This window comes from Notolabrus celidotus, chromosome 7 (genome assembly GCF_009762535.1).
Source record: "Notolabrus celidotus isolate fNotCel1 chromosome 7, fNotCel1.pri, whole genome shotgun sequence".
In the NCBI taxonomy this organism is placed as follows: Eukaryota; Metazoa; Chordata; class Actinopteri; order Labriformes; family Labridae; genus Notolabrus; species Notolabrus celidotus.
In genome coordinates, this window is record NC_048278.1 from 26,891,146 (window position 1) to 26,918,399 (window position 27,254).

General features: G+C 42.6%; 1 protein-coding gene across 1 annotated transcript in view; it reads right to left on the reverse strand.

Annotated features, from left to right (window-relative positions):
- cntln (centlein, centrosomal protein) overlaps positions 1–27,254 on the reverse strand; it is a 95,319-nt gene that overhangs the window by 50,671 nt on the left and 17,394 nt on the right. The window contains exons 10-14 of the mRNA XM_034688446.1: positions 20,829–20,838; positions 19,441–19,572; positions 13,419–13,538; positions 10,491–10,612; positions 6,485–6,601 (exon numbers count right to left, since the gene is read on the reverse strand). Coding sequence (XP_034544337.1) covers positions 6,485–6,601; positions 10,491–10,612; positions 13,419–13,538; positions 19,441–19,572; positions 20,829–20,838 — 501 coding nt within the window. The remainder of the gene's footprint in view (positions 1–6,484; positions 6,602–10,490; positions 10,613–13,418; positions 13,539–19,440; positions 19,573–20,828; positions 20,839–27,254) is intronic.

A 27,254-nucleotide genomic window follows, 5' to 3' on the forward strand; every position in this document is an offset into this window, starting at 1 on the left:
TCAGCCAGATGTTGGCCGAATGATGGCATTGTATATATGATGGCATACCACATCTGGCCCGATTTTGGCTTGGTTTATGTGGCCCAGATCTGTCCATGCCGCATCTGGGCCGATTAAGTTTGAGCTTGAAATTAAGCTGGTCCATGTGTGGACCGTCTCTGGCAAACTATATCTGGGCCACTTAATGGCCGTCATTCTTTGTGGTATGTTGGCCGAGTCTAAGTGTATTGTGGGCCAGAACCGGGCCATACTAGATTTTTTATGTGGGTATTTGTCATTATTGACATATTCAACTCTCAATAAACACAACTTGTAATATCAAGCATGGAAAGCAATGATTCATGAAAAGGAACAAAAGTCATTATGATTGATGTGTAGGTGACTTGGCATACTCTGTGATTGTGTGACTTGTAGCAGTATTAGTTTTCACAAAAGTTCTATAACTTCATCTGGCTTACAACAGAAAGTTCTCATTTAAACAACCACTTCTCCAATCCGTCAAGCCTTTTGTCTTACTTAAGGCAACATGTCAAAACAAAAGTTAACTCTTTCAAAAAATCGTTTCCTTGAATGGTGTCTGCTGCTCTGGTCTTCCCTTACAGTCTCCTCCCTCACACTTTGTTTCCTGGTGAATGTCCCTCAACTGATAAACAGATGCTTAATATTTGAGTCTGTTGGGGGGTTTGATGATAGGAAAATAGTATCTCTGAGAGTTACCAGGATGTATTGGCAACACTGTAAGGCTCTGTTAGCATTGAGTTAAATCCTAACCTCAAGGAGTTATGTTTTAGATGTGCATCACATTACCTTCATCTGAAACAAGACCTCCTCTCTGCTTATGACTACCTCCAGTAACCTGCAATTTATCTGAAATGAAGCCACGTTTTTCTCTCGTATCCAAATCATCTCAGCGGAGAAAGGTTTTTCTACAGCCCTACCTCCTATAGAGTTTGAGTTTTTTTTAAATATATTTTTTAATCTGGATGATAAATCAAATGAAGCTAGCTGGACAATTTTCAATTCCCTCTCAACTTGCCGCCTCACCAGAGGTAGAACAACACTCAGAAGGCATAAAAGAAAAAACAAGTTTCTTGGCAGAAAGCAAACTAAAGGCAACAGACAGGTGTTATGTTTGGTAATGATGTGGTCTGCAGTGGAAGTCTGTGTCTCACGTCGCTCTTTTGGCCCCATTTTTGAAAACATTTTCTCTCTCGTGCAGCGCTACAACTTCAGCCCTGAGCAATCCACTCCATGTCATTTGATCTCTTCTCTACCTGTGTTTCACCTAACACAGCTTAGAGCATAAGCTGCCAGACTCCATCCACAAGGGTGTACAACACAACATCATCTTCAGCCATTGTGCTTTCACAAGCCAGCTTCCTCTTGGTTTCTTTCTCAACACATAAAAATACACAGGAAGAGTAGGGAATAGGGTGAGAAAGCAAAAACACCTCTGGCATTTTTATCACTGGGGAGAGAATCTTGTTTTTAGGGGTGTGGGGAGGGATTCCCTCATGGTTAAACTCAGGCTAGAGGGCTGTTCATTCATAGTGGGAGTTTGGGTGGATAAGCCACTGCTGTCAGCAGAAATGGTGACTGGTGGAGTTTACATGGCTCAGTGCTGTATTTTAGCTGCAGGCGATGCAGCAACAGCAGCAACGGTGAGATTCAGGTTTCTCCAGCCACAGGCCACAGATATGAGAGGTGAATGGGAATTCATATTAAAACCACAAGTGGAAACAACCAAGGATGTCCACAATATTCCCTATTTGAGAGGCTTGTTGATGCCGCTAGGTCTCCTAATATGAAATAAAACAATCTCATATTGTTGTTTTTATCAAACATAAGAGAGAGTGTATAAGTAAAAACCATCTCTACAGTTTTTCTCCTTCTCTACTGTATATACATGTATCGTGTTTCTAAGGATCGGTTCTGTGAAATAACTGCGTTCTTTATGCTCTAATTCATCTGCTTATGAGACTACTGCTGCTACGACTTGATGGCGCAGTGAAGCTTGCATCATAATTACTAACTAAGTGCATACCAAGATCTTTTTTTAAACAATAATTAATTTTCCAAATAATTAATGAAGGAAAAGCCCTGGTTGTCTGATTTAAAAAACATGCATAAAACATTATGTTTGTGTGTGTGTGTGAGCAAATGTGTCCCTCCTCCAACTAAGCCCTGGTCCGGGGGGGAAAAGACTCTCATTACTTCTAATACCTTTTAGCAAATCAAGATGAAACGAAAAGAAATGGAGGAATATGAGGAACATTGGGGTAAACTTTATTAAACTTAATTAGAGTCAACGTCGCTTACTGGGGAGGTTCACGTCCATAATGGTCACTCTCTGTAGAGGAGCTTTCACTGTTGCTGTAGTGCAAATGATCTCAAAGGCTTTTTCCCCAGTAATCGCTGGCTAATTTATGCTTTGATGTCGTCTGAGTATAGCATCTTCAGTCTGAGGGTGCACTGCATGTGTTTACTCTGTTTATGGGGCCTAAATAATCCCTGCCTCTTTTTACCAACAGACCTTTAACAACAATTAACAAGCACGGACATGGAGTGCTGCAGACACATGCATAATGAGGCAGACAGAATTATCCCACTGCAAATGTTCAGGCATACCCTGGCCATAGTTGCTTGGATGGAATTTTCTAACAAAAGTCAAGCTTGGTGTCAAATAGTTTATATTTTCTGGTCCTTCCTTTAGATATCATTGAAAGACGTTTAGATTGGGATGGTCTATGGTGTTGACCACTATGTTCTACAGTATGACAGCACATGTCAATGTCATACGATATTCTCATTAATTTAATTTCAAAAAGAGTTAATCTCTTCACTAAATGTGTTTCCACAGCCAATCAGTGGTACACAAGTCTTAACGTTTGAATACACACGTTGTCTGGTGCGATAAACTCTGTACTTTCTAGTCATTTAATGGGTGAGTCTGGGTTTCGGAGATGACAGGCCACAAACTGCCTCAATAGAAATTGGGAAGTTTGTGGGAAGTGGACAGGTCACCTGTTATTGTTTTTTATTGTTTGGTATGGGCCCCTAAATTTTAATCAATTAAGGACAATCTGAGTGTTTCAACATACAATGACATGCGTCAATAGTGCACCTCAAACTTTTCAGGAAGAGTTGGGGGAATGTCCATGGACAGTTCTCCATGAAAATGGGAAATGAGAGAAAGCACTTTTTATGCAAGAGAAATCGTCTGGCCTGCACGTAGCCCTGACATTAACCCCACTGATCAGCTTTGGGATGATTTATAATTATTTTTATGTCAGGCTTTATGGCCCAACATCAGTGACCAGCGTGGCTAACCCCAAGGAAGATAAGTGGGACATATCTCTCCTATTCTCCTCTATCTCAACCCCTGTCGAGGCAGATGGCTAACAGGTTTCTGCCTGTTAAAAGGAAGTTTTTACTTGCCGCTGTAACTAGCTAAATAATATGAGGTGCACATTTCTTAATACTCAAAGTTGCTTTACATAAGATAAAAATAAAAATAAAACAGGTAAACAAAACAGAACAAGGACAGAGGTGGGTCCGGGTAGAGGTCATGTGTTGTATGCTTTTTTGAACAGGTAAGTGTGAGGTGGTTTTTGAATGATCGAAGTGAGTCAGAGTTGCGGATTTGTGGGGGGAGAGAGTTCCAGAGAGCTGGGGCAGCGATGGCAAAGGCTCCGTCTCCGAAGGTGCGGTGCTTAGACTTGGTGATAGGGGACAGGAGATTGGCATCTGATGATTTGAAGCGGTGAGATGGGGAGTGACGTTTGAGGAAGTCGGTCAGGTATGAGGGGGTGAGGTTATATTGAGGGCTTTGTAGGTGATGAGCAGGATCTTGAAGTGGATTATGGGGAGCCAGTGAAGGTGCTGAAGGATGGGTGTGAGGTCTAGACCTGCTATGTTTGTAAAAGCATCTTGAGATAACGCTTGTTGTGATTTGGCGCTATACAAACAGAGATTGATTGATTGATATTCCTTCTGAAAGTTCTGACATAGAGCCTTTCCACAAAAAGAGGTAGCTGGAAACAACATAGCAACACAATATTGATGCTTGTCCTTTTAAATAGAGATGTTTAAAAATGACTGGAATGGGCTTAATTTTCTGGTGTGCATACACTTTATGCCTTAGAGTGCAGTTTTTGTGTACAAGCCAAATGATACATATATCCTAATAATGCTCAATCATGCACCGCTAACGAAACTAACCAACAGGTAGTAGAGAAAGGGTGTTGCCATGAAAGTACTTTAAATATGTGACGCAAGATACTATAATCTCAACAGGTCCTGCTGAAGGCTCTGTGACATTATAGGAGAAAGTTATGAAGGAAAAAGCAATGTGATGCTTACTGCATCCTTAATTAATCAACTGAAAGAGTGGACAAACAAAGCTGTTTCACCTTTTTTCTCATCGTCTTACTGAGGCTCAGAGATTAAAGGGGGGCCCTCATAACCTTCTCTTAACACTGTGGGGACCCACTGTGCAGGAGTTATCTCGGCAATATTCATTCTGGGAAATGGTCCTTTGGGCCTCAAGACAGTGTTTTACAAGAGCTGTTTTTGGAGGTGGTGATAGGGAGCATCTGTGCACAACATCATGACAATGAGGAAGATTGAATGAGAGACAAATGGACAGTTTGAACAGAGGCTCTCCTCTAAAGCATGCCACTAGGCCTTTAAAGCTTGATAAGGGGGCTTTATTTGGCCCTAAATTCTTCGGCTGCCAGGAGTTAATGAGCCATTAGTGGATCATTGCTAACACTTATCTAGCATAACCTTCACAAGCACAATCATTATAATACGGTCAACGGAACAACAAGCTGCAACTGCTCATCCAAAGACTCTCCAGGCAGTTCTGCTTCCACAAACTCTTGTTGTTGCATTATGATGCACACACTTGCGTTCTGTGTTACCACTCGACGGAAATTTGCAATGCAGGGAAGGGAAGCTGTTTTGTTAAACTGACTTCATCCACAGTCCCAAACACCCAATCTGTTCACTCCTGCTTCTACTCACAACAGGTATGGAAGAGAGCGAGGACTGGGATAAAGATGGGCAGCGTGCTTTTGCTTAGATTAACACACCAAGCTGTGCGTGTGTGCAGATGTGTGCCCTGGAATGGAGTGTTTTTCTATAGCACAAGTTTAAAGACCCTAGCCAAGTTTACTTTGCACCAGCCACCTGAGTAAGAGGGGGCCCTGGGGGGGATGGGGGTGGAGGAGATGAGGTGGAGCTGGTCAGGGGCACATGAAGGGGATCAAGACTAACCCTGGAGGACATGCAAGCTACACAGCAAGGAAAGAGGCCAGCCGCTCTTCATCCCTTGTGGTTCCTTCACAGGTCAGTACCAAGGATCCTACGTGTTTGCTCTAGCCTGCTTGCTCCCCCCTCACCCCCCCAGACTGTCCAGCGCTCCACTTTGCGCAGCTGTAGTCGTGGCCGGGCAGGCAGGCAGGCGGATGGACATCCCTTAACAGGCAGCAGCGGCGGCACTAGGGCTGCTAGCCTGTAATTAGCTCGGACAGCTCAGGCTTGGAGAGAGGCAGCCAGGCTATATCATAATGAGCTCAGCTGGGATTAGGAGGACAGGGCAGAGGGGTGAGCAGAGGGGAAAGCAGTAGAGGGGGTGGGAAGGGGGCAAGTACCAGAATTCTGGCCTCAGCCTGCTGCTGCATCACAGAGGGCCAGAGGGAGGCAACTGGGAAGTTGGAGGAGGAGGAGGAGAAGAGGAGGGTACAGAGGCAGAGGAAAGAGAAGGGAAGAGGTGAGGAGAGGTGAAGTCTAGGGGAGAAAGAGGAGAGGAAGTCTGTGGCTTTAGGCCAAGCTTTGTGTAGCATCATAGAGGGTCAGTGGTTGTGGTACGGTTACAGGGGCTTCTGTAGATCAAACAAGACAATGGCTACACTGCAGCCAAAGACAGACTTAAAGACAAAGACAAGTCAAAGAAAGACAGATGGAAAGAGAGTGGTAAAAAGTAACAAAGGAAGAAGTTAAACAAAAAATGCCTCTTATAGGGAAGTCAAAGAAACTCTAGATCACATCCTATAGACTTTAAGTATGTAAAGTACCTTAGTGACACTCAATAACTCAAGAGCACTAAAAACAGGACAACAGTTTGGAGTTGATATTCCATCACAAAGAAGCAAGTAGAGATTGTGATAATGTGATTCTACTTCCTGCACTTTTAGGTGTGAATTTTTGGGCAGCCAATTTTACAAATGAGCACAGTCTAATGATCCTGCTTTGGCCCCTGCTGGCTGGTAATGATGTGGTGGATAAGGTGGATACTGTGAAGCTAGGAAGGGCATTCTCAAATTCTAACACCCACCAGAAAAGAAGGAGGGACAGTAGGAGTGGTGTGTAAAGGTGCGAGCAAGAGGGAGAAAGACAGCTTTAAATGAATGTGTTCATGCACACCCAGAGTAAGGAGCGTTTTTTTAGCTCAGACCACTTTTTACTGCAGGCCACATACTTTTCAATGGAGAGTTTCCGGTTGAGGTTCTTCAAGAAGGCCAGCTCATTCCACACTGCATCACTGTTCTCTTGTCTCAGCTGCCGTGGTTCTGCACGCTGCGTCCTTCTACCTGGCCTGAACACACACATAAACAACATGTAAGACAAAGGTGGAAATGTAGAGGCAAGCAAGGGCATACATATAAAATAAACAGATCATTTATGACACACACACACACACACATACACACACACAGAAAGCAAACATGCTAACAAGGTAAAATTGTAGCTACTGTACATTACCGTGCTGCCTCTGGCCAATACACAAGGGGTAACAAGGCCCCTTAGTCTCACTCTGTTTTTGTTATTCAGCCATCTTTAGCAGTATTCAAATGAGCAGCCTTGACTTTGACATTTCAGTGGCAAATCATGTACACACGTATGCATGTTTGTTGAAGCCCAGGGCACTGCCCATGTGGCAGGGCGCCGGACCATTCCCTGTGTGCCATGCAAATGTAAATAATGGCGAAAACACACTCACAAACGAGGTCATTCAAATGACTACACCTCACTTATGAATACTTAATGACACTTTGTGCTCAGTAGCAGCCCCCTCTATTGAACTTCCTCTTTAGCACACACACACACACACACACACACACACACACACACACACACACACACACACACACACACACACACACACACACACACACACACACACACACACACACACACACACACACACACACACACACAACATCCCTACTGCCCCAACTGCAGACCCTACACACACACAACTCATCAATCAGTTGAAGCCCAACACATTCAATTCCAATTAGCCCTTCATTTGAAAACTAAAACGGCTTTACCCAGATTGCAAATGTAGCAGATGAGAAGAGAATTGTCACACACACACACAAATACCACAGTTTCTCATTTCTGTCCAATCAATGAAGGCAGAAGTGTGGAAATGGATTGTGAGGGTCACTGCTACTGCGGAGGTCTCTTTTTCCCGTGGTCATTATTGGCGATGTAGACACAGCAATGCTACGCTAATACTAGTTAAACCTTGGTGCCTGGGAGTTGGAGGCTACTGAGGAACAGCAAATGTTTTCATTTAATACTGCTAATGCCCCCGTGTGCAATTTGGAGCCCTTGAACTTCTTCGTGTATGTGTATGTGAGTGTATATATATAACTGCTTTCTGATGGCTTGGGTTAGTTTCCCAGAGTGCAGAGCTACTTAACAGATAATCTCAGTGCATAGTCACAGAGATTGATACACTTTTGCTCATTCTACTTCACGGACAGAGTGAATTTAGCATAAAACTATCTTAACACTGCCTGGAGCAGTAATATAACATGATATTTTACCCACAGCTCCGGTCTAATTCTCTCTGTGTGATTCTTAGCTATGCAGTGTATCAACTGCATTCCTTATGAAAGGTGTATGAAGCTTTATTAAGTCACGGTAAAGCTTTATACATTTTAATTTGTTTACAGTGGGCCTAAAAGCTGTTGAACATTGGAGCCATGAGAGAGCTATCTTCTTCAGGCCTCAGTGCTTCCTCCCCGATGGTATCCTAGTTTCCATTATTAAGCAGGAGGAAATAGAGAGAACTTTTCCACGCCGCTGCGGCTAATTGCTCTGATTCAGGGGGAATCTGTTTATGGGCGCAACTTTGATCAGAGTACAGATGCTTTAATAACCTTTAATTTTATTTGCTCACCCCCATCATCCCCAGTCTGATTAAAAAACTTTTTCCCTTCTCTAATATAAATAAGAAGTTGGCTTTTCCCCCTCTCCTTCATGCCATTTTGGGAAAATATGGTGGTAATGGTGAATGGCAGGGTGGTTTCACAGGGACTGGCCAACTGCACATGGCCAGCATGCTGATGAGCCAATGAGCCTTCTGTCTGCCCTGTGATTGGCTAGTAGTGTTAGCCTGGTTATTGCACACATGGGTGACGTCACTTAGCCGCTAGCCGTACAGCAACCAATTGTCCTTGATGTCCTGGACTAATACGTGGGACACATAATTCTGGAGGGTTTACAAAATAGAGCCATTGTCTTACACCAATGCACCTTATTTGGAGAATACCGTACGACATGTGTTTGTACGTATTTAAGAATTGGTAAATAAAGGCATGTGTGAGGCAGGTAAGGAGGGAGGCACATCGCCGACTCATCTTTTGGTCCTGCACACAAAAAGGGGAACACAAAAAGCGACCCCCCGCATCTTTCTAAAAAGGCAACAACACAGCATGGAAGCTACAGGGAAATCCCTAATAAGCTCCAAATGCAATGAGACTCGACGCCTATCCCCACTGACTTGTTAGGGCCCTGATTCCCCAGCACTAATGGGAGTATTTAAGTCATTTTCTATTGTCTCTCATTCAGACTGGCATTACCCCAGTGGGTTTAACAGCTATTTAAGGATGGGGCTTAATGCCAAATGAATGCCAGGATCATAACATTGAGTGACTGGCTGGTGCCATGGAGGGCGCTGACTGAAAAGGGCAAAGCTGCCTATTGCATCAATTTGATGTCAAATCAGTCATGAGATTCAGATACTCTGACATTGGTACCACAGAGATACCATTATGGATTGTGGATCTTCTTAGGTCTTTCCTCTCAACAATAGCCCTGTTTGTCTTGTTCTTCAGCTTGCAATCAGAAAAAAGTGCGTCATTTCTTCTGACAGAACCTGTCTTTGATAACCTGCTAAAATGTACAGCAGCAGCACGCCTGGTGTCGACTCTGAGACTTTCTCTCCCCACATCTCTCCTTCTTTGTTGCCACTGTCTCAGACACATGCTGTTGAGCCGCGCTGAGCTGACATGAGCCGAGTCGAGCCTAGCGCTGAACATGCTCTCTCACTCACTTCACTTTCACACGGGCTCACATTGCACTGCTGTTTTCTTTAATTAACCCGGAGAGAAAACAGCTGACGGGGTCAACACTTTGCTCCCGTGCGGCCACCAAACATATGCACCTTTAGTTACACTTCAAAATGAACTCAATGACGCTGTTGGAGGAGAAGAAACAGAGGCAGAAAAAGTGGTAAAGGCTGGTGAAGACAACAGAGAGAACAAGACCTCCGTATTAATGACATTTTCCAACACATTTTCTGCTTTGTGTAAAAATCCTGTGGTTTTTGGTGAAGATAACAGGTTGAAGTAGGAAATGGCCTCCTCCTCCTCCTCCTCCTCCTCCTCCTCCTCATCCACCTCCCACTCCTCCTCCTCGTCTCCCCACCTCCCTCTACAGGCCTTCTCAAACACCTTGCACCCCCCAGGACCAGACACCTCCAGCCTCTGGCTCTCACATCCTAATGAATGCTGAGGGAGAGGAGACGCAGAAGCGCACACACTTGGCACAAAACGGCCCAAATTGACTGGGCTTAAAACCTCTGAGCTTTTCAGAGGCAAAGGAAGGAATTTCACCCGCTCTCCTAAATCCAGCACAGGCAACATGTGGAGAGCAATGAGGCCCTGAGACTATTTGTGAGAGGTTTCAGAGGGTTGTAGCATTTCACAGGAGCTTTTAACATGAGACAGGTTGAGTTTAGAATGTTTCTTACTGACTGCTACTTGATGGAACTGGCAGCTGAGCAACTCGCAATTAATGTCATCATCATATCATCTACTGTTTATTAATTATTTAATGGATATGTTTTTGAGTCTGCAATTGTCATAACGATGTAAAACCTGTTAACACAATTTTCTGGAGATCAAAGTGATGTCTTCAGTGCGCTTTTTTTTGTCAAGCAACCAAAAACTTTCATTTACAGGTTACAAAAAAGCAGCAGATCAACATATTCAAGAGGCTTTAACCATGAAAGGTTTGACATTTTTCCCTGATAAAACGTACAATGATTTATCATTGTACGTTTTATCAGGCACTCTGGGTTTAATTTTAAAGAACCTATATTGTGAGATTGTGCAACGTTTATTCTGTTCCCATCTATTTTAATCCTTGTGTGACAGAAGTTTGTATCAAACATGAAATAGTTTACTCACAAGCCATCTGATTTCTCCATCTCTTTCAGTTGGTCTCTGACTGTCTTGTAGTTGGTCTGGATAAGACAAAGGCGCCCGCGTCGTTTATCATGAGCCCTCCTGAGCTCTTCATTCTCCTGCATCTGTAAGGCACAGAGTTGAGATTTTTTTTTCTCAAGAAGTTGTTCATGTCAAATAAAACAGAGCTTTAATGAAAAGAGAGTTACATTCGTGTACACCGGTACAGCAGTGTGGCAGGAAGGAATCCTAAGAAAGCCCCTCACTGTCTCCATATTTAAACTGGTCCACAGCTGAAACACCTTTGCCCGACAGAAACCAGCAGGTTCAGGTTTCTTTCTCTCCTCGCGTTCCTCCCTGACAAGTGCTCCCACTGACACTGAACAACTGAGACATCATTAAAGTACGACATTTACATGACGAGTCAGCGGGGCCACAGGAACTGAAGCAGACACACACTCACTTGAAACACACACAAAGCAAAGAATCTCACACACTTGAGTTACCGGCTGATGACCAGCACTGGGAGTGTTTGGGGGGGACTGTAGTTGTAGGTTTGTTGCTGATGCTGTTGTTGACAGCTATTAAAACACAAGCAAGAATGGGCTCCAGCTTTGAAGAAGGAGTAAGAGAAGACAACATATAGATTTTTCTTGTCAGGGGCAACCCTCCTCCCCGTCTCACTGACCTTAACAGCGAGGGCGATGGAGAAAACACTTTCAACAGGCAGGACAAACAGAGGTGGAAAGAGAGCAAAGGAGGAGAGAAAGGCAGCTGATGAAAATAAAAGAGAGAGAAAGAAAGAGAAGAGAGAAATTAGGAAGAGGAGAAAAAAAGCAAAGCAAAAGGGAAAGTGAAAGGAAGAGTGCAGGACAGGTTTCTGCTTGAGTGGCCAGGGCTGGGGAGAGTTGTCGAGCGCTTTCTGAAGGGAAGGAGCTTGTTTACTGCTGATATGACACGGCTGCCCTGCAGAGAGGGAAATGCGAGCCCTCAGCCCTGTTATTATTAACAAGGACAAAGAGAACAGAGAGAGCACACAAACATACGCTGGACACACCATGAGTGTGCGCACACACGCACAATGCGCATTCGCACTGCCAATGTGACAAGTATGGATTTTCCCTAGTGCGGATTATTCACAGAGGACATCTGCAAGACATCCTCGGCCCCTTCAAGCTGCCCCCAACCCCTCAAAAACAAGGCTCTAATGAAAGGGGCCAGTCCGGGGCAGTGTTAACGGGTGGAACTAGGAGCTGGGGGAGGACACAGAAGACTTGAGGCTGACTGATGGAGAGAAAGAGGGGGGGGCTGGATAGAGCAAGTGGCAGGGCATTAGCCACATCATGGCTTCCCAGGCTCCTTATAGAGCTTCCCCTGGGCAGCCAAGCTCTGGTCATCAGGCCACAGACCCTTGCCCACCAATCAATACACCCCCTTACCCACATACACATCTGTGGATGTTCTCAAGCTGAAAAATAATTACACAGCAACAGCTACTGTTTACTTGAAAGTGTGCCGAAGAAAAAACAGGCCATTATTATGAGAATTGTTTGTTTGTCTGCTGCTGTTAGCTGCTAAGGTCAACATGTCAATGGTACAGGCTGGTGTACCCAATTTGAAAGGCATTCTATTGGAAAGAATTGAAGAGGATCAAGTGAAGAACAACAGGGTGGACGGAGTGAAGTCCTACTACATGATGCTGGAGGTGAGGTCTCTGCTGTGGCTGATGGGGGTCATGATGCGTTGCCAGATCACAGTAAAGGACATAACCAGTAAATCATGCTCTCATTAATGTGGTCACAGATTTGAGTTGCTAATCACTGTTTTTACGTGCATACCTTTGCCGAATGCCCCTCAACCTGCAGACGTGTAAATGGCACCATTAACCAAGACAGTCATGCGTGTCATCTGCATCCACGTTGAGCATTACCATCCAGCTATGTGTCAGCCAGTGATGTAATTCAGACACTTCAGATCTGACAAGAAAATGATGCCTAATGTGTTCCTGGGATTGTGCTCAAGGGGAAATGACCTCTGCATAATCACTCACTCACTGGTCAGCCTGACAGAAGGGAAGGATAAAGAAAGGCAATGAGGAGGACAGCTTTAGGGGAAAGTCCAGACTTAGAAAAAGAAAGATAATGGAAATGGAAAAATACACACTGCTGACATAAAATAAAAGAGAGAAAGACATGTTTGAGACCTTAAAAGAAACATAGGGGAAAGGTGAAAATTAAGTTTATTTTGCTTGGAGTGAATTTGAAAAATAGAGGAAGAGTGAAGAGTAGAGCGAGAAAGACGTCAGAGGGCATGTGAAGGTTTGAAGACCAATAAAGCTGATTCGTTTAAGGGAGAAAAAAAAACTTGCTGCATCCACTATCACCAGCGAAGCTCCTCTCCTGCTGTTTCACTGCCTACGCATGCTCTGTTAGTGTGCACACACTTATGTATTTGTATGTGTGTTTGAGTGTGTAAAAGACACTGTAGGAGAAGGTCATGGAGGAGGCAGTGGCAGCACAAGTGCAATTGAACCCTTTGCAGACCGTGACTGTTACAGTGCGGCAGATCTTCCAATAACCCAGCGGCTGATAGCAGCAATCATATGTGTAAGATAGTGGCCGCAGCAACAAGAGGCTCCATTAGATACCCTCTATGGCCCCACACGCTATCAGATGGACACCACTGTGCCATTGAATGTGCCCTATTCAGCAAAGAATACTTAAAAGTATTTCAAAGTCAGAGGCAATCAACAGCCACTGGCGTGAAATGTTGAGACAGAAGATTAAGACAGAAAAAGCAAACACAACAAAGTGTGCTGCAGATAATAAAGAACAAACAGTTAAACGATAATGAGGATTTGGACATTTATAGTTACTGAGAGGAACAGGAGAATATTGTCTGTATTCTGTATGGCCTACGTTAGCTATTTACCTTTAATTGCAGAAGCTCTTCAAGGTCTTGAATCCTCTGTTCTGCCCCTCCTCTCTTCTTACTGCCCAACTCTGCACTGCTGGCTGGGGACAGAGACCTGGATCGCTGCACAGGTGCACCCTGGGACAGGTAAGCAAAGAAAGCACTGGGGTGAGACCTAGGAACACACTTCCACACAGAGGCTCAGACTCATGCAACAATTAACAAAATAGAAACACTGACTGAATGCCAATAGTGGAGTTATCTGTGTTCGCTCCGTTCCCCTCCTCTCACCTTGAGTAAAACAGGCACATTGTCTTCTTCCGTACGCACATATGCACACACAACCAATGTGCTACCAGAGGAATAAAGCAAGCTGGAGCAGCAGTCTGCAGAAGCTGAAGGGAGGAGGTTCAGTTTGGTGTGTGTGTGTAGATGTGTGCGTGTTTGGAAGCAGGAGTTGCAAGCTGAGAACGGCAAAGGTTTCTCCCTGCGACTGGCTAATGAGTATGTTCATTTCCATTTACATTGTTTCTTTGACAATAATGATGTCCCATTAGGGGAGACTAAAGGGGCTATAGATTCCAGAATGTGCTGGGCTTCATTACAAGAGGTGGGCAGGGAGGCCGCTCTAATTGCTCTACCAGGGGCCTCCAGGTTACACTTGATAGGACAACTGGAAGAGCCGCCGATTAGGAGGGGGCTGCAGTTTGCTAGCCAGCCTCTTCTGTGGAAATAAATAAAGAAGTGGAGAAGTGCTGGGGCCGCACTGTAGAAAAGCAGTGGGAACAATATGCTAGTGGAATATGAATATGAGAGGATATGTGGCCCCCTGTGGTGCCAGGCAGGGCTGACCAGATGGCAGGCTAAAATATGCAATGCGACTAAATGTACTACAGTCCTTGTCTGGAGTGGAAGAGGAGTACAGCAGATGAGGTGGAGTAGGGAGGTTTGTAATAGCCACAAAAATACGTTCTAATGGCTGTTACAAGCTTTTGTTTTCTGTTAAAGTTGTATAAGTGAAGATCTCTTTCCATTCAAGACAATATTTTAGTTACTGGGGGCAGGAAACGAGTCTTGAGGGCCTGGAAGCAAAGCAAGAGCAACTTGTACATATCTGTATAGCACAGCCAAACAAACTGTGGAGTGCAAGGAGTCATTACATAAAGTTTTTTTAAGACAGAGGGGAGCTGAATGACATGCTCATACTTTAGTTGTGATTGAACATGTTGTCCTCAGATCCACCATGTCTCATTTTCTAGGCCTACCTCAAGCAGGGATATGCAGTTTGAATCCTGCATGAGAGACACAAACTTTGAAAGTAACAATGAAAACCAAAACTGCAACTCCAGATTGCAAATAGTGTGCATTAACCCTAAAATAATCTTGACAAAAAAGGGGTTGACAGAATATTAAATGCAGGATGACATCATCAAGTACCCATTTTCATTGCTTGTATCAAATTCATTATGTAACTACAGCAAGCTGTTCTACTGTTAAATCATTTGGCCGTCACTAAATATTATTAGCATGCTAGTGTGTTTGGGAATGTGCCTTTGGGCTACAGTTGACTCTAGTGACCTGGTGTGCCTGTTTTTGCTATTATGTCTGCGTGGGTGCCAAGCATGTGTTCTAGCTCAGTATTAATGACTCTACGCAACTAATTAGCAGATTGATCTGCATATTCCTGATGAGTGGCAGGCCAACTGGCTTAGCCTGTGAGAGCGTAGGGAAAAATACGAGGCCAAAAGGGGAATCCAAATCTAAAAGGCCTAAACTTAGAAGTAAAGATAACCAACTCCAAAACATGACTTATTTTGGATGGAATTTTTAAAGGTTTTCAAGCTAAAACATTTTTGAGGAAGATTTATTTAACATCGAGCTGAATATTTGACCCTTTGTTCTCTTCTGTGTGAGAGAACCAGAGCAGACAAACTGCTGTGTGCTTTGTCTAACGGAGTCCAGAGGAAGATGACATGCTGACACAGACAAATGACCGAGATGTGCTGCAGATGTTCTTTCTACTCCAGTTGGACGCCTGTCTGCCGCAGGTTCACAAGACGCATGAATGCCTTCTGTTTGAGCAGAAAGCTTTATGTTGTGACATTGTTGTTAATGTACCACAAGACAGGCTGGAGAGATAAAAACCAGAGAACACGAGGCAAAGAAAGACATGTCTACCTCAGCTCGGCAGCTGGTTGGCGGCCATGACCTGACCTGTGCATCACACCCTGTTATGGCTCTGTAAACATGAGGGAATGATGCAGATGGAGGGAGGGGGACGTACGGTAGGAGGAGATGGGTAGAGAGGCCGGTTTCCGAACACAGTCTGTATGCAAGTAAAAGTAACACTCTTATTTACTGAGGGTCAGTGTCTATGGCTGTAAAGCAAAGAAGAAACATTTCATCGACTGCCTTGCTCCTCCCTTCACCTCTCCTCCACTCTCTTTCCATCTCTCAGAGAGAGGGGTCACTGTCATCAATGGGCTTCTTTATGATTGCCATGTGTGTGTCTAAAAGCTGAACTTGTTCAGGCTCTTAGTCGACTAAGAATGATGTGCACACACAAAAACAGGGCAAGGCACAAACACAGGCATACATCAAAATGTAAACACATGAGTGCACACAGAAAAATCACTGAAAAATCACAAAACTTCAGAAGATAAAGGTCATCCTTCAAAAACAGAGTATTGGGAGGACAGGTAATCAGAAAACTAAAAGTTGAAGGTGAACAACACTTTTGTTCCTTAAAGAAATAAGTGTAAACTTTTTTAAAATATTTGGTTTCAGGGTAACACTAGTTCTCTGAGAGCTGCTGGAGGTAGCTCAACTCAACTCATTTTTATCTATATAACACCTTTAGTACATTAAAGAATGTAACCCAAAGTGCTTCACAGAAGAACAGAGACAGACAACAACAGCAACAGATAGAATATAAAGCTAAAACAAGAAAGAGGAATGTGATATGAAATACCTAAAGAAAAAAACACAAAAAAAAAAAAAAAAACAACATTTAAAATAAAATCAATCAATTAAATAAAATCAAGTAAATACCAGAATAGTAGAATAATATAAAATAATTTTAAAAAGAAGATATAAAAAAGTTAGAATAAAAATGAAAATAAAAAAAAATGATGCTAAAACAACAGTTTTAAAAGTAATAATGCAGTCTAGGGCTAAACGAAAATTACTCCAAGTTTAAAGCTAGATTAAAAAGGTAAGTCTTAAGTTTACTTTTAAAAACACCCAGAGAGCTTGCTGTTTTAATGTCCAGGGGCAGAGAGTTCCACAGTTTTGGTGCATAAAAAACAAGTAAGAAATGCCCCTTCACAGTTTCAATAAAATAAATTTAAATTAACATATTTCAGGACTCAAACCAAAATACATCCATAGCTGTATGAATCAAATTACTGGCCATGTAGCATTGTGTAATGCTATTTACCCTGATAACTTCACTTTAGACACTTACTCAGAGTCCTGCAAAATACAGCGTATATAAGCAGCACAGAACAGATGGCTCCTTTCATCAGTTTTTGACCTTGTAGACTGGTATTATTGTTTGAATGGAGTGTAATGAAGCATCACAGATTTATGGTTCCTTTGGAGCATCATCTTATTCAGATAAAAAGCAGCCAACGGCAACAACAGCTAACGGTGTCTGCATTTATGTTAACAGTAAGGTTAAAGGGGGTTGTTAAAGCTGATAGCTGATTTTTACTTGGGGTAAGCTAATAACCATCTCTCTGCAACATTGTTGTTGCTAGTTATGTGAATAAAGAAAGACACATCTATAAGGCAGCTACATTATCTTTGGACTGACTTGTGACTGACACAGGGAGAAAAAAAGTATTAAAAAGGAAACTGCAACTAAGACCTGAACATGAATTTGATTTAATTTTCATTCATTTGAGGCTTTACTATACACACAGCTAGACTTCATTTTTGATTAGAAACTGTTAAGTATAAATTAAATGTCTGAATATAATTAAATATATTGATTTGTACAAATATTCAACAAATACATGTTTGAGTTAAACAGCTGAGTATGAGCAGGATATGTGTAGAATAATTACCAATTTTGAATCAGTCTATGTAGACTGTACATAATAGAAGTGTGTGTGTGTGTGTGTGTGTGTGTGTGTGTGTGTGTGTGTATGTGTGTGTGTGTGTGTGTGTGTGTGTGTGGTGTGTGTGTGTGTGTGTGTGTGTGTGTGGTGTGTGTGTGTGTGTGTGTGTGTGTGTGTGTGTGTGCATGTGTACCCCCGGATCTTATCTACTGAAACTTGGGGCAGTCCTGATGGTAAATTAAGAACATTTGCATATGAACTTTCTGTGTTATACAGCGTCACAAAGTGGGTGACGCTGGATTTATGAACCCAAGTGGCAGCATGGAGAGGTCTTAAGTGCCTCATGACCATAGACTGTATAAATAATGGACGTAGTATCCGTGACGTCACCCATCTGTTCCTGAGAGCTGTTTTGAAGCCAATCGGCGGCGGCAGCCATATCGCAAATGCGGAACTCAACCAGGCATAGTGTGAAGTAAAGAGGCAGAGTTTGAGCCTCCGAACCAACAGATATGTGTTCCCGTCTGGGAGTCAAGTCAGTCATGTCCTTATTTGGGCAAAAACTTGTAATCTTAATATCTTCTGAACCGTCATGTTAGAAAAAAATTCACCCCCCTTACAGTGTGTGCCGATAGAGCAATTAGCTACATAGAGCCAAGCGTTTTTTTGAACCAGGCTGTGTAAACGTGTTTATTAATGCTGCAAAGATCGTCTTTTTTGAATTGGTGTGTATGTGGTGTCCAGTGTTGCTGCAGCCAGCCTCAAGCGGATTCTCATTGAATTGCAGTTTATAACACTTCCGCATGGGTTTCATAGTTTGAGACCGGAGGTTGCCGCTTGTTCATGACACATTTTTTTGCATTTGAGAATTTTGTACTCACAGAAGGTACGAAAGATTCATTATTCCTAATCCTTAAAAAAAAAAAGTTCCTTCCATTTGTAAACTGAGTAAACATTTGTTTCAAGTGTGGTTTCGACTGAAGAGGATAGCATGTGCACACTGTAATGAAGACATAATTAAAACATTTCTATATAAATACAAATCATCACAGCTTACATTCTCAATTCAGTGTTAAGACAGATCAAATATATAATATTTAAAAAAAAATCATTAAAGTCCACCTCTAATCTTTAGCACTGGCACTGGGTTCAAAATTGGCACATTTATTTGTAATTAATAACAAGTGCATTAGAGACAGAGTAGGTGTGTGTGTGTGTGTGAGTGTGTGTGTGTGTGTGTGTGTGTGTGTGTGTGTGTGTGTGTGTGTGTGTGTGTGTGTGTGTGTGTGTGTGTGTGTGTGTCCTAGGGGCACACAGTGCAGAGCCTCCAGTAAAGAAAAGTCCATCATATAACGTCAATACTGCTAATTTATTTGGTACAAAATAATAACATTACATGTATTTACTGCCTGAACAATGGCCCATCCGCAAACACTCTAATGAGGGAAGTTGTATAAATCAAACAACGTGTCTTCAGGCCAGCTAAATAGTGAGTGAGGCCATCTAGAAACATGTCCTGCCAAACTTATGAGTGGAATACTGAGAAGATCAAAAGCTTCTTACTCGTTCATAATGTACTGCTGAAGCGGTAAATTAGCCAGTGCCTGAGCCCAAGGCATGCGTGAAACCAGCAGCACACGTCGGCCTGGTCACAGTAGGAGGGGCATCTGTGTGTGTGTGTGTGTGTGTGTGTGTGTGTGTGTGTGTGTGTGTGTGTGTGTGTGTGTGTGTGTGTGTGTGTGTGTGAGTGTGTGAGTGTGTGAGTGTGTGTGTGTGTGTGTTTGAGAGTTCAGGACAAAGGTTGGCAGAAGCAAGGTCTGATAAATCACATGATTCTCAACAGACCATTTCCTTCATATCCCTTCTCTGTGGCTTTGATCTAATCTGAGCAAAGCATAATGGATAAGTGTGGGCATGTAAGCTGCTCACCCACGTGCTGTCTTTGACATAATTGGCAGGAGTGTGTGCTATCCTACCTGCTGTCTTCTGACTGAACTGGTGGATCTATGCTGAAGGGTCTTATCCTCTGGCCTGGGATCTGAGCCCCGGGTGGAGGCCCGGTCAGAATCAGGGCTGCACCTCAGAGCAGCACCATCAACCTGCTCTGACTCCACTGCCTGTAAGAGAGAAGAGAGACAATGTATGAAAGAGAAGAAAAAAGAGAGAGTATTCATTTTTATTGTAATTATGAATCCAAAGTTAAGAGGGCTTATCTTACTGGAACAACTTTAAGAAGCACAAACAAGAAAACTAGCATCTCTGCAAACTATATGCTCCACTCTGAGTAGTTTAACACTCTGATGGGTAGACCATATTTTCACCTTTGATTGAATCAAAGGCAAATTGATCCTGGGGATTGCAGGAAATACGATCCTGAAAAAGTTTAAATCCTTAAACCTGACATCCCTGCACATTTTTCTATGCTGAAGTCAACAACCAGATGTACTGTGTGGCAGCAGGACAGCAAGTTCAACTTCAGCATTGTGGTCCGTTTGCTCTCATGGCCCGTCTATATATCAATGTCTAATAGCATGTGCCTGGAAGCATGTGCACATCTCTGCACGCAGCAGGGTCTACCAAAACAAAGTGAAGGGGACAAGGACAAAGAGGAGGGCCCAAGTACAGGGTAATACGTTGTGATGCATAACACCCAGTGGGGTAGATTCGAACAGGTTCATTCCTTTACACCCAAGCGGCAACCTACGGCCTCAAACTATGAAAACATATATAATACTATAAATACTATAACAAACACGTTTACACAGCCTGGTTCAAAAAAACGCTTGGCTCTACATAGCTAATTGCTCTATCTGCACACACTGTAAGGGGGGTGAATTTTTTTCCAACATGACGGTTCAGAAGATATTAAGATTATGAGTTTTTGCCTAAATAAGGACATGACTGACATAACTCCCGGATGGGAACACATAGCTGTTGGCTAGGAGGCTCAAACCCTGCCTCTTTACGTCACACTATGCCTGGTTGAGTTCCGCATTTCCAGCCGCATTTCCGCCGTCGATTGGCTTTGAAACAGCTCTGAGGAACAGATGGGTGACGTCACGGATACTACGTCCATATTTATACAGTCTATGCAACCGTCGCGTTAGAAAAAAATTCACCCCCCGTACAGTGTGTGCCGATAGAGAAACTAGCTACATAGAGCCAAGATGTTTTTTGAACCAGGCTGTAAACATGTTTATTAATGCTGCAAAGATCGTCTTTTTTTTTAATTGGTGTGTATGTGGTTTCCAATGTTTTCTGCAGTTTATAACACTTCCACATGGGCTTCACATTTTGAAACGGGAGGTTGCTGCTTGGTTGTGATGCATAACACCCAGTGGGGTAGATGTTCTTTCCTTTACACCACACTCATCCTAGTATTGATTTTGTACTGCCCAGGTCACTAAAATGTCACAGCCATTTTTTTTGCTTCTGCTATGAAAAGTTCATGTAGCTGCCCAGGTGATGTGTGTGTCTCTGCATAAAAGTTGGCCTTAAGTGACAGGTTGTATTTAGTTTAGCTAACACTCACTCACATACCTTTAAGCGCTATCGTCTGCATATATACCATACTGCCTATATTCTCACCTTTCCTGTCTGAACTCCTGTACAAAGGGTGTGAAACTCTTTAAGAAAAGCATCACCTGCTGCCATCAACAGCACTTCTTCTCAACACGTCAAATCACAGCCTTTGGACAAACAGAAGCCTTCACAACTGTGGTTTCAAGGAGGCTAGGTAGTGAAGAAAAGCACACAGGATGTCATCACCTTTCCTCCAACGAGTCCTGATTGCATTATCAGAAAACCTGGCATCTGGGCGTGACCTTGTTAACTGCCAGGGTAATCAACTTTAACCAAAGGGGAGGAGAGGGGATGATAAATTATTAGTGAGGAAGATTTTGTTCATGTTTTATTAAATTGGCCTGTCAAAGGGGGTTGGTCAAATTATCTGGGGCCTCGTTTATTGGAGGCCGGCCATATTGGCGCATCTGTTACAATTATTTATAATTTCTAGGCAGTCAGGAGGATGGACTGGGTTTTTCGGCATCATCCACATAAAGCAATTTAGAAATTAACTGATGTGGGAGTGTCTGAGTTTTTTCCCCTCTCACAAAAACTCTCTCATATCCATCCTGTATTTCATCCAGCAAAAACAGAAAAATAGGCAAACTATGAGACAGTAAAGGAGCAAAGATGTTACAGGGGACAAAATAACATATTACAAGCAGCTTCTTGAAAGCTATGGACCGGGAGAAAGCATGGGACTGAAGACAAGAAGAGAGTCTGCAGGTGCAGTGAAAAAAAAAAGAGCAAGCGATTGGGGAGGAGGCTGGGGGAGGGAGGGAGGCAGGGTGTAGAAAAAAAAGGAAAGCCGGTCTTGGTAATTACTGAACACGATTAGGTTCTTGGGGGAACTTGTCTGGCACTCGCAGCCCTCGCTGGTGAGGATGAGGCAGGCAGGACCATATGGAGGGAGGCTTGTGATTGTGCTCCCTGAAGCTCGTGACCCGTCTGCTGCCGAGCCCTTGAGCTGAATGTGAAATGAGACTTGCCAGGCCTAATGTTCTACACATGCACCATTTATGCCACAAAACAAATCTGATCACTGTTAATTATGTAGCAGCCATAATCAGGAGGGGCCCTGCCACACACACACAGACACACACCAAACAGAACTACATGCATACGCAAACACACAAATCAAATTTACACACATCTGTGGAGATAGAGACCATTTGAGAAAGTGATTGTAAAGGTGTCAGAAGTAAAGGCTATGAGGTGCAGGCCCCCCACCAGGCCAGGTGCACTTTGTATTCAAGGAGGTGATTCTTCAAAGAATGTGTGTGTGTGCATACATGTATGAGCATGTGCTAACTGGCAGCGCAGTGAAGAGGGACTTTATGGAAGGACAGCACACAGTGAGTAGGATGTAGGATATGTGCATGTTTCTGCGTTCGTACACAGCCCTGAGTCCTCCCACACAGTCTGTTTGACCCGAGTGTATGTGCTCGCACGTATCTGCAGCAGCACATGGCCGTGCTTCATTAATGAGGCGAGCTGTGCAACACAGAGGTTCTCATCTAATGAGAGCAGTTGAGCTGGTAAAACACACCACTGGAGTCCATGTCATTAGTGTGTCTCTGGCCCTGGACATGGCCCGGCTCCAAACACACGCTCATGCACAAACTCATGTTGACAACACTGTTTACTGAATAACAAATGTAGCATTTGTGAGATAAGTGGTTGACAAATATAGCATTAGAAGTCATAAAATATGTATCAGCTTTATTATTGAGCATTATTTGACTGTATAACCTTTATACAGGGTTTTCATATTGAGGTAAAAATGATAGATCAGGAGAGAGGAGGCGTATGTAAATACAAGCAGCAGGCTGCACTAAATTTTTAACATACTCTAAGGGAGGTCCTGACAGTTAGGCTAAAGGAATGGCCTTCCAGATGGGGAAAAATGAAGAGCAGCCAGAGTCAAAACAAGACCCATGTGAAAAACAAATCAACAATGTCTGACTTACACAAGCTTTCCATCACGTTCTCTGGAACATTGGCAAAGAAGACTGAAAGTACCCTCAGTCCTCATGCTGTTACAAGTTACACTGGAAGGTCGTAAAAGTTGAGTTAAATACAATACATGAAAATACCCAATAGAACCCTTTGGCAGACACCGTACTGTTTGTTTAGCTCTTCTTGCTTGAAAATTGTATTTCAATGTTTCTTTGTAGAGTTATTATTCCATCCTTTTCACTTGATGGTTACCATTAATGATGAGGATGATCAAAAGAAATGCCTCACCTAAGAAAGACCCGGCGAAGCAGAGTGGGTGTATTTATGTGTGTACATGTGTGTAACTAGCACGTTAATTATACATCTAAAAGCGTTTAGATTGGCTAACATAAATAACAAGCCAGAAGCAGATGTTGAAAACCATCTCGACAAGCTGAGGGAGATGCACCATGTGGGTTTCCTTCAATTTAATAAAATAGAAAAAAAAAGGCCTGGTCCTGGGGAAATGTTGCCTCTGTGCTTAAGGTTCAGTCTATAAAGCACATATGAGGGACTTCAACAACATTTTGTGTAATGTATGCCAATGCTGTGAGTGTAACACTATTCTGAAAGGGAGATATGCTGTAGATGTAGGTGCACACTTCCTCCTAAAAGCTGCAGTAAATTGGAGGTTTAGTTTATATAGAGGGGCCATATCAGTGAGAATCAGTGTATTTTATTTATTTTGAAACAGAGTTTGACTTATAATAGTAGGAAGACGAATGGATATGTCAATGCTCTTTTCTATTAAAAGGTGCAGGTGTATCAGCAAATAGATATGGATATCCTCCAGACCCTAGTCTAGAGCAGCTAAACTGAATTGTTACGTTTATAATTTTATACTCCTGAAGGGTTCTACGTTATTTACATAAAAAAGTTAGACAGTATGTATAAAAAAACAGGAGTTTCTTTCACAATAAAACTTTCCTGGACTGAATGAACATGCTTACTTTCCCCTTTCCTAGCTGATGAGAGAATAACCAGTGCTTTGAATGACTGCCCACACAATTACAACTAACCACTCATTTACCGTGGTGAAGGTTCCAGAAAGCCTGAGGTCTGCAATGGATCCTAATGTTGGTCTTTAATCACTGCACAGCTCCTAGGAAAGCCAAACACTTAACTACTATAAATACAATGATGTAGTGAGGGAGATTGTTGTAAATGATTAAGTGTTCACAGTAGCTACTTTTTTGTCCACTAATGAGGGCTCTTCCCTGCTGCTAGATTGTGATGGTGACCACCCAAACTGGCAACCCAAACCTCCCAAACCTGGAAGATGGTTCAGAGTGAAACTGAGTTGGGGTCACACAGGTGCCTGATGACCAGCCAGGCCTTTGAGCTAAAAGACTGAGGCATTAGCCCAACAATACACAGACATTTCACTGTTTTCAGTTCACACACACACAGAACACTTCTGAAAATAAACAGCAGCAATGATAAAATTAGTTGACTGACCAACAACATATTTCAGGAACGATTAATAGTTTAATACTAACAAAGTTTGACAAGCAAAACCTTTTTTTATTCCAGATTTAAATATACTTTTGTAAATGTAATACATAGGGATGGGTCCCAATCAGCTTTTTTTGGGCCCGATCCCGATCCAATATTTTGATATCGAGTATCTGCCGATACTGAGTCCCAGTACTTGCATTTTCCCTGATAATAGAGCTGCACACATTTTTTTAAAACATCTTTTAACAAAGATAAAGTAACATAAAGTGTCTTCAGCATATCCCATTTAACATAGTTCAGCTAGCAATGTTGTAAAACTCACATATAAAATCAAAACTCTCCACAGAATGGTGTAATAGCTTAATTTAGAATCACCATTTACGTATTCATTGATTGATTCATTCCTTCATTAACTAGTTCATCTATTTATTGTTTTTTTTCATTTGTTTGTGATTCATTAATTAATTCCCTTTTTTATATAATTGATTTTTGAGGAAATTATATTTGCTGTGCTACAAAGATATAAGGGATCACATGTGAAATAGGTTAACTCACCATGACCCCCATCAAAACAAGTCTGCGATGCAATACTCGACTTATGTCTGAGCCTGAGACCACAGTAAGATGATTTTATAATCCTCTTTTTGTTCAGAACTCAGGACTTTGTAGCTACTTACTAAATCTGTATTATCTACTTTCCTTTTCTCTCCTCCTCCCTGTTAATATAATTTGGACATCTACAGATGTGTTTATTTTACTCTGAGTTCTGTCAAGTCCTCTCTGGCAATTTCTTACATTATAAAATAATCCTACAATAGACACCAGAGTAGTAATCAATAAAAATGACTGTTGATAAGAATTAGGAACAGGAACGACTTTTAAAATGGGATGCAAATCACTTTGTTTTAAGAAGATCTACTGCTGACCCTGAGGGTTAATTAATGTAAGGAGTAACAATATCCAAAAAACATAGATTGACTCATATTGGACTGACACCAAGATTGAACTGTTTGGTTACTCCAGCCATTGTTCATTTTTAAAGCCTTTGCAAAGCCTTGTTAAGCTTTCTGTTCAGAGTTAACTTGACAAAAGCCAGGAGAGAACAGACAGTCAATCTTTGTGCTCAGCATGGAAGTATAACACACAATGGGTGTTATTCCTCTCACCAACCCTACTCCTTATCCCCGCTCCCCCCTCAAAAACCACTGCGGGAGGGGTGTTCAAAGCCGTCGCTCTGGAGCATATTCAAATGAGCGCTGCGTCTCCCCTCTGTGCTCCTGTTGCGATCAGCACTTTGATCACCTCCGACGGCAACTTCCACAAAACATTTAAAATTAAAATCAAATCCTGCCTTAACAACCTGAGCATTAGAATTTAACAGGTGTTCGGGAGGAAGTTGTTAAAGAATTTGCGATTATGTGCTCGAATACACACACCTGTAGTCAGACGCACACCACGCAAACACACACGCATACAGCATATGCACAACCTGTCAGCAAGATTACAGAGTGGAAACAGAAAGCCCTCCTGACTGAGTGTTATACCATGGGATACCTGATCTGTTCACTTTGATGTCAGTGGGTAAGAAAGTTAAGCAACAAATCAGCCAGACAGCAGCTACATGTGTTCAGTAAACAAAAGTTAATATTCATTCTTAGCATAGTTTGTATACAGATATTCTTGTGAAGACATTTCAGCACTTGAAAAAAGTTGAGGTGTGAAGTTTATTTATTCTGACCCTGGAGGAAAAAGAAGAGACAAGAGGTGGAGTGCATGTTCAGTGCAATAAATTAAACTAACAAATCTATACACACACATGCATTCTGTCTATATATGCATAGAAACACACTTGCTTTCCCTGATTACACACACACACACACACACACCACACACACACACACACACACACACACCCACACACCCACACACCCACCACACACACACACACACACACACACACACACACACAGCTCTAACTGCATCCTCTCTAAATGTAGTATTAATTACTGGGGGGAACACTGCTGTACTGTATTTAATTACTGACTAAATGATCCATTTATATTTCACTGCAGCTTGAATTAACAGGGTTAAGTGAGACAGGGCGATTGTAACTCACTTACATTTGAGCTGATATCTTTAAACTTCCACAGTCTGGGGCAGCCCTGTCAGAGAGTATCAACCAATCAAATTAAACAATTAAAGTCTGCAGAGACACAGAAATTACTCAAGTGATGCAAAAGTATTATCTTGCACAGAATCAGCTACATTGAGTTGTTTCTCTGCGTGAGGAAAAAGTGCAAGCCGTCCTGCCGAACAGATTGAAGACTCATTAACAAGTGCAGCATTTCCACAGTGTTGAAGGAATAAGGCTGTGAGGTTTAAGACTGCCAGATGCATACAGCTCTTACTATTCTTGACCAAATCTTTAACACTGTGTGGTCTAAAATGGTGGATCACCATATCATTAGGAGGTTGTAAAAGGTCACTTTAACGTGGCTGCAACTTCAACCTCATGCTAGAGCTTCTATTGCCTCAGGGTGACAGTTCAAAGGTAGCGAGCCAACTCCAAACCCCCGCTGACTGACAGATGTAAAACTCCAACATCACCTTCAAGAACATTACTGGGCTCCAATTAAATCACCTCTCTCCCCCTTTATGTTTCTTTGCTGTCCAACCAGTGTATGTTAAGAGGACTTCTGGGTAGTTAGGTGGAAAGAAAAAAGAAGATGAAGTAAGAATGTCAAAGAGTGCATATGAACCCGGGATAGAG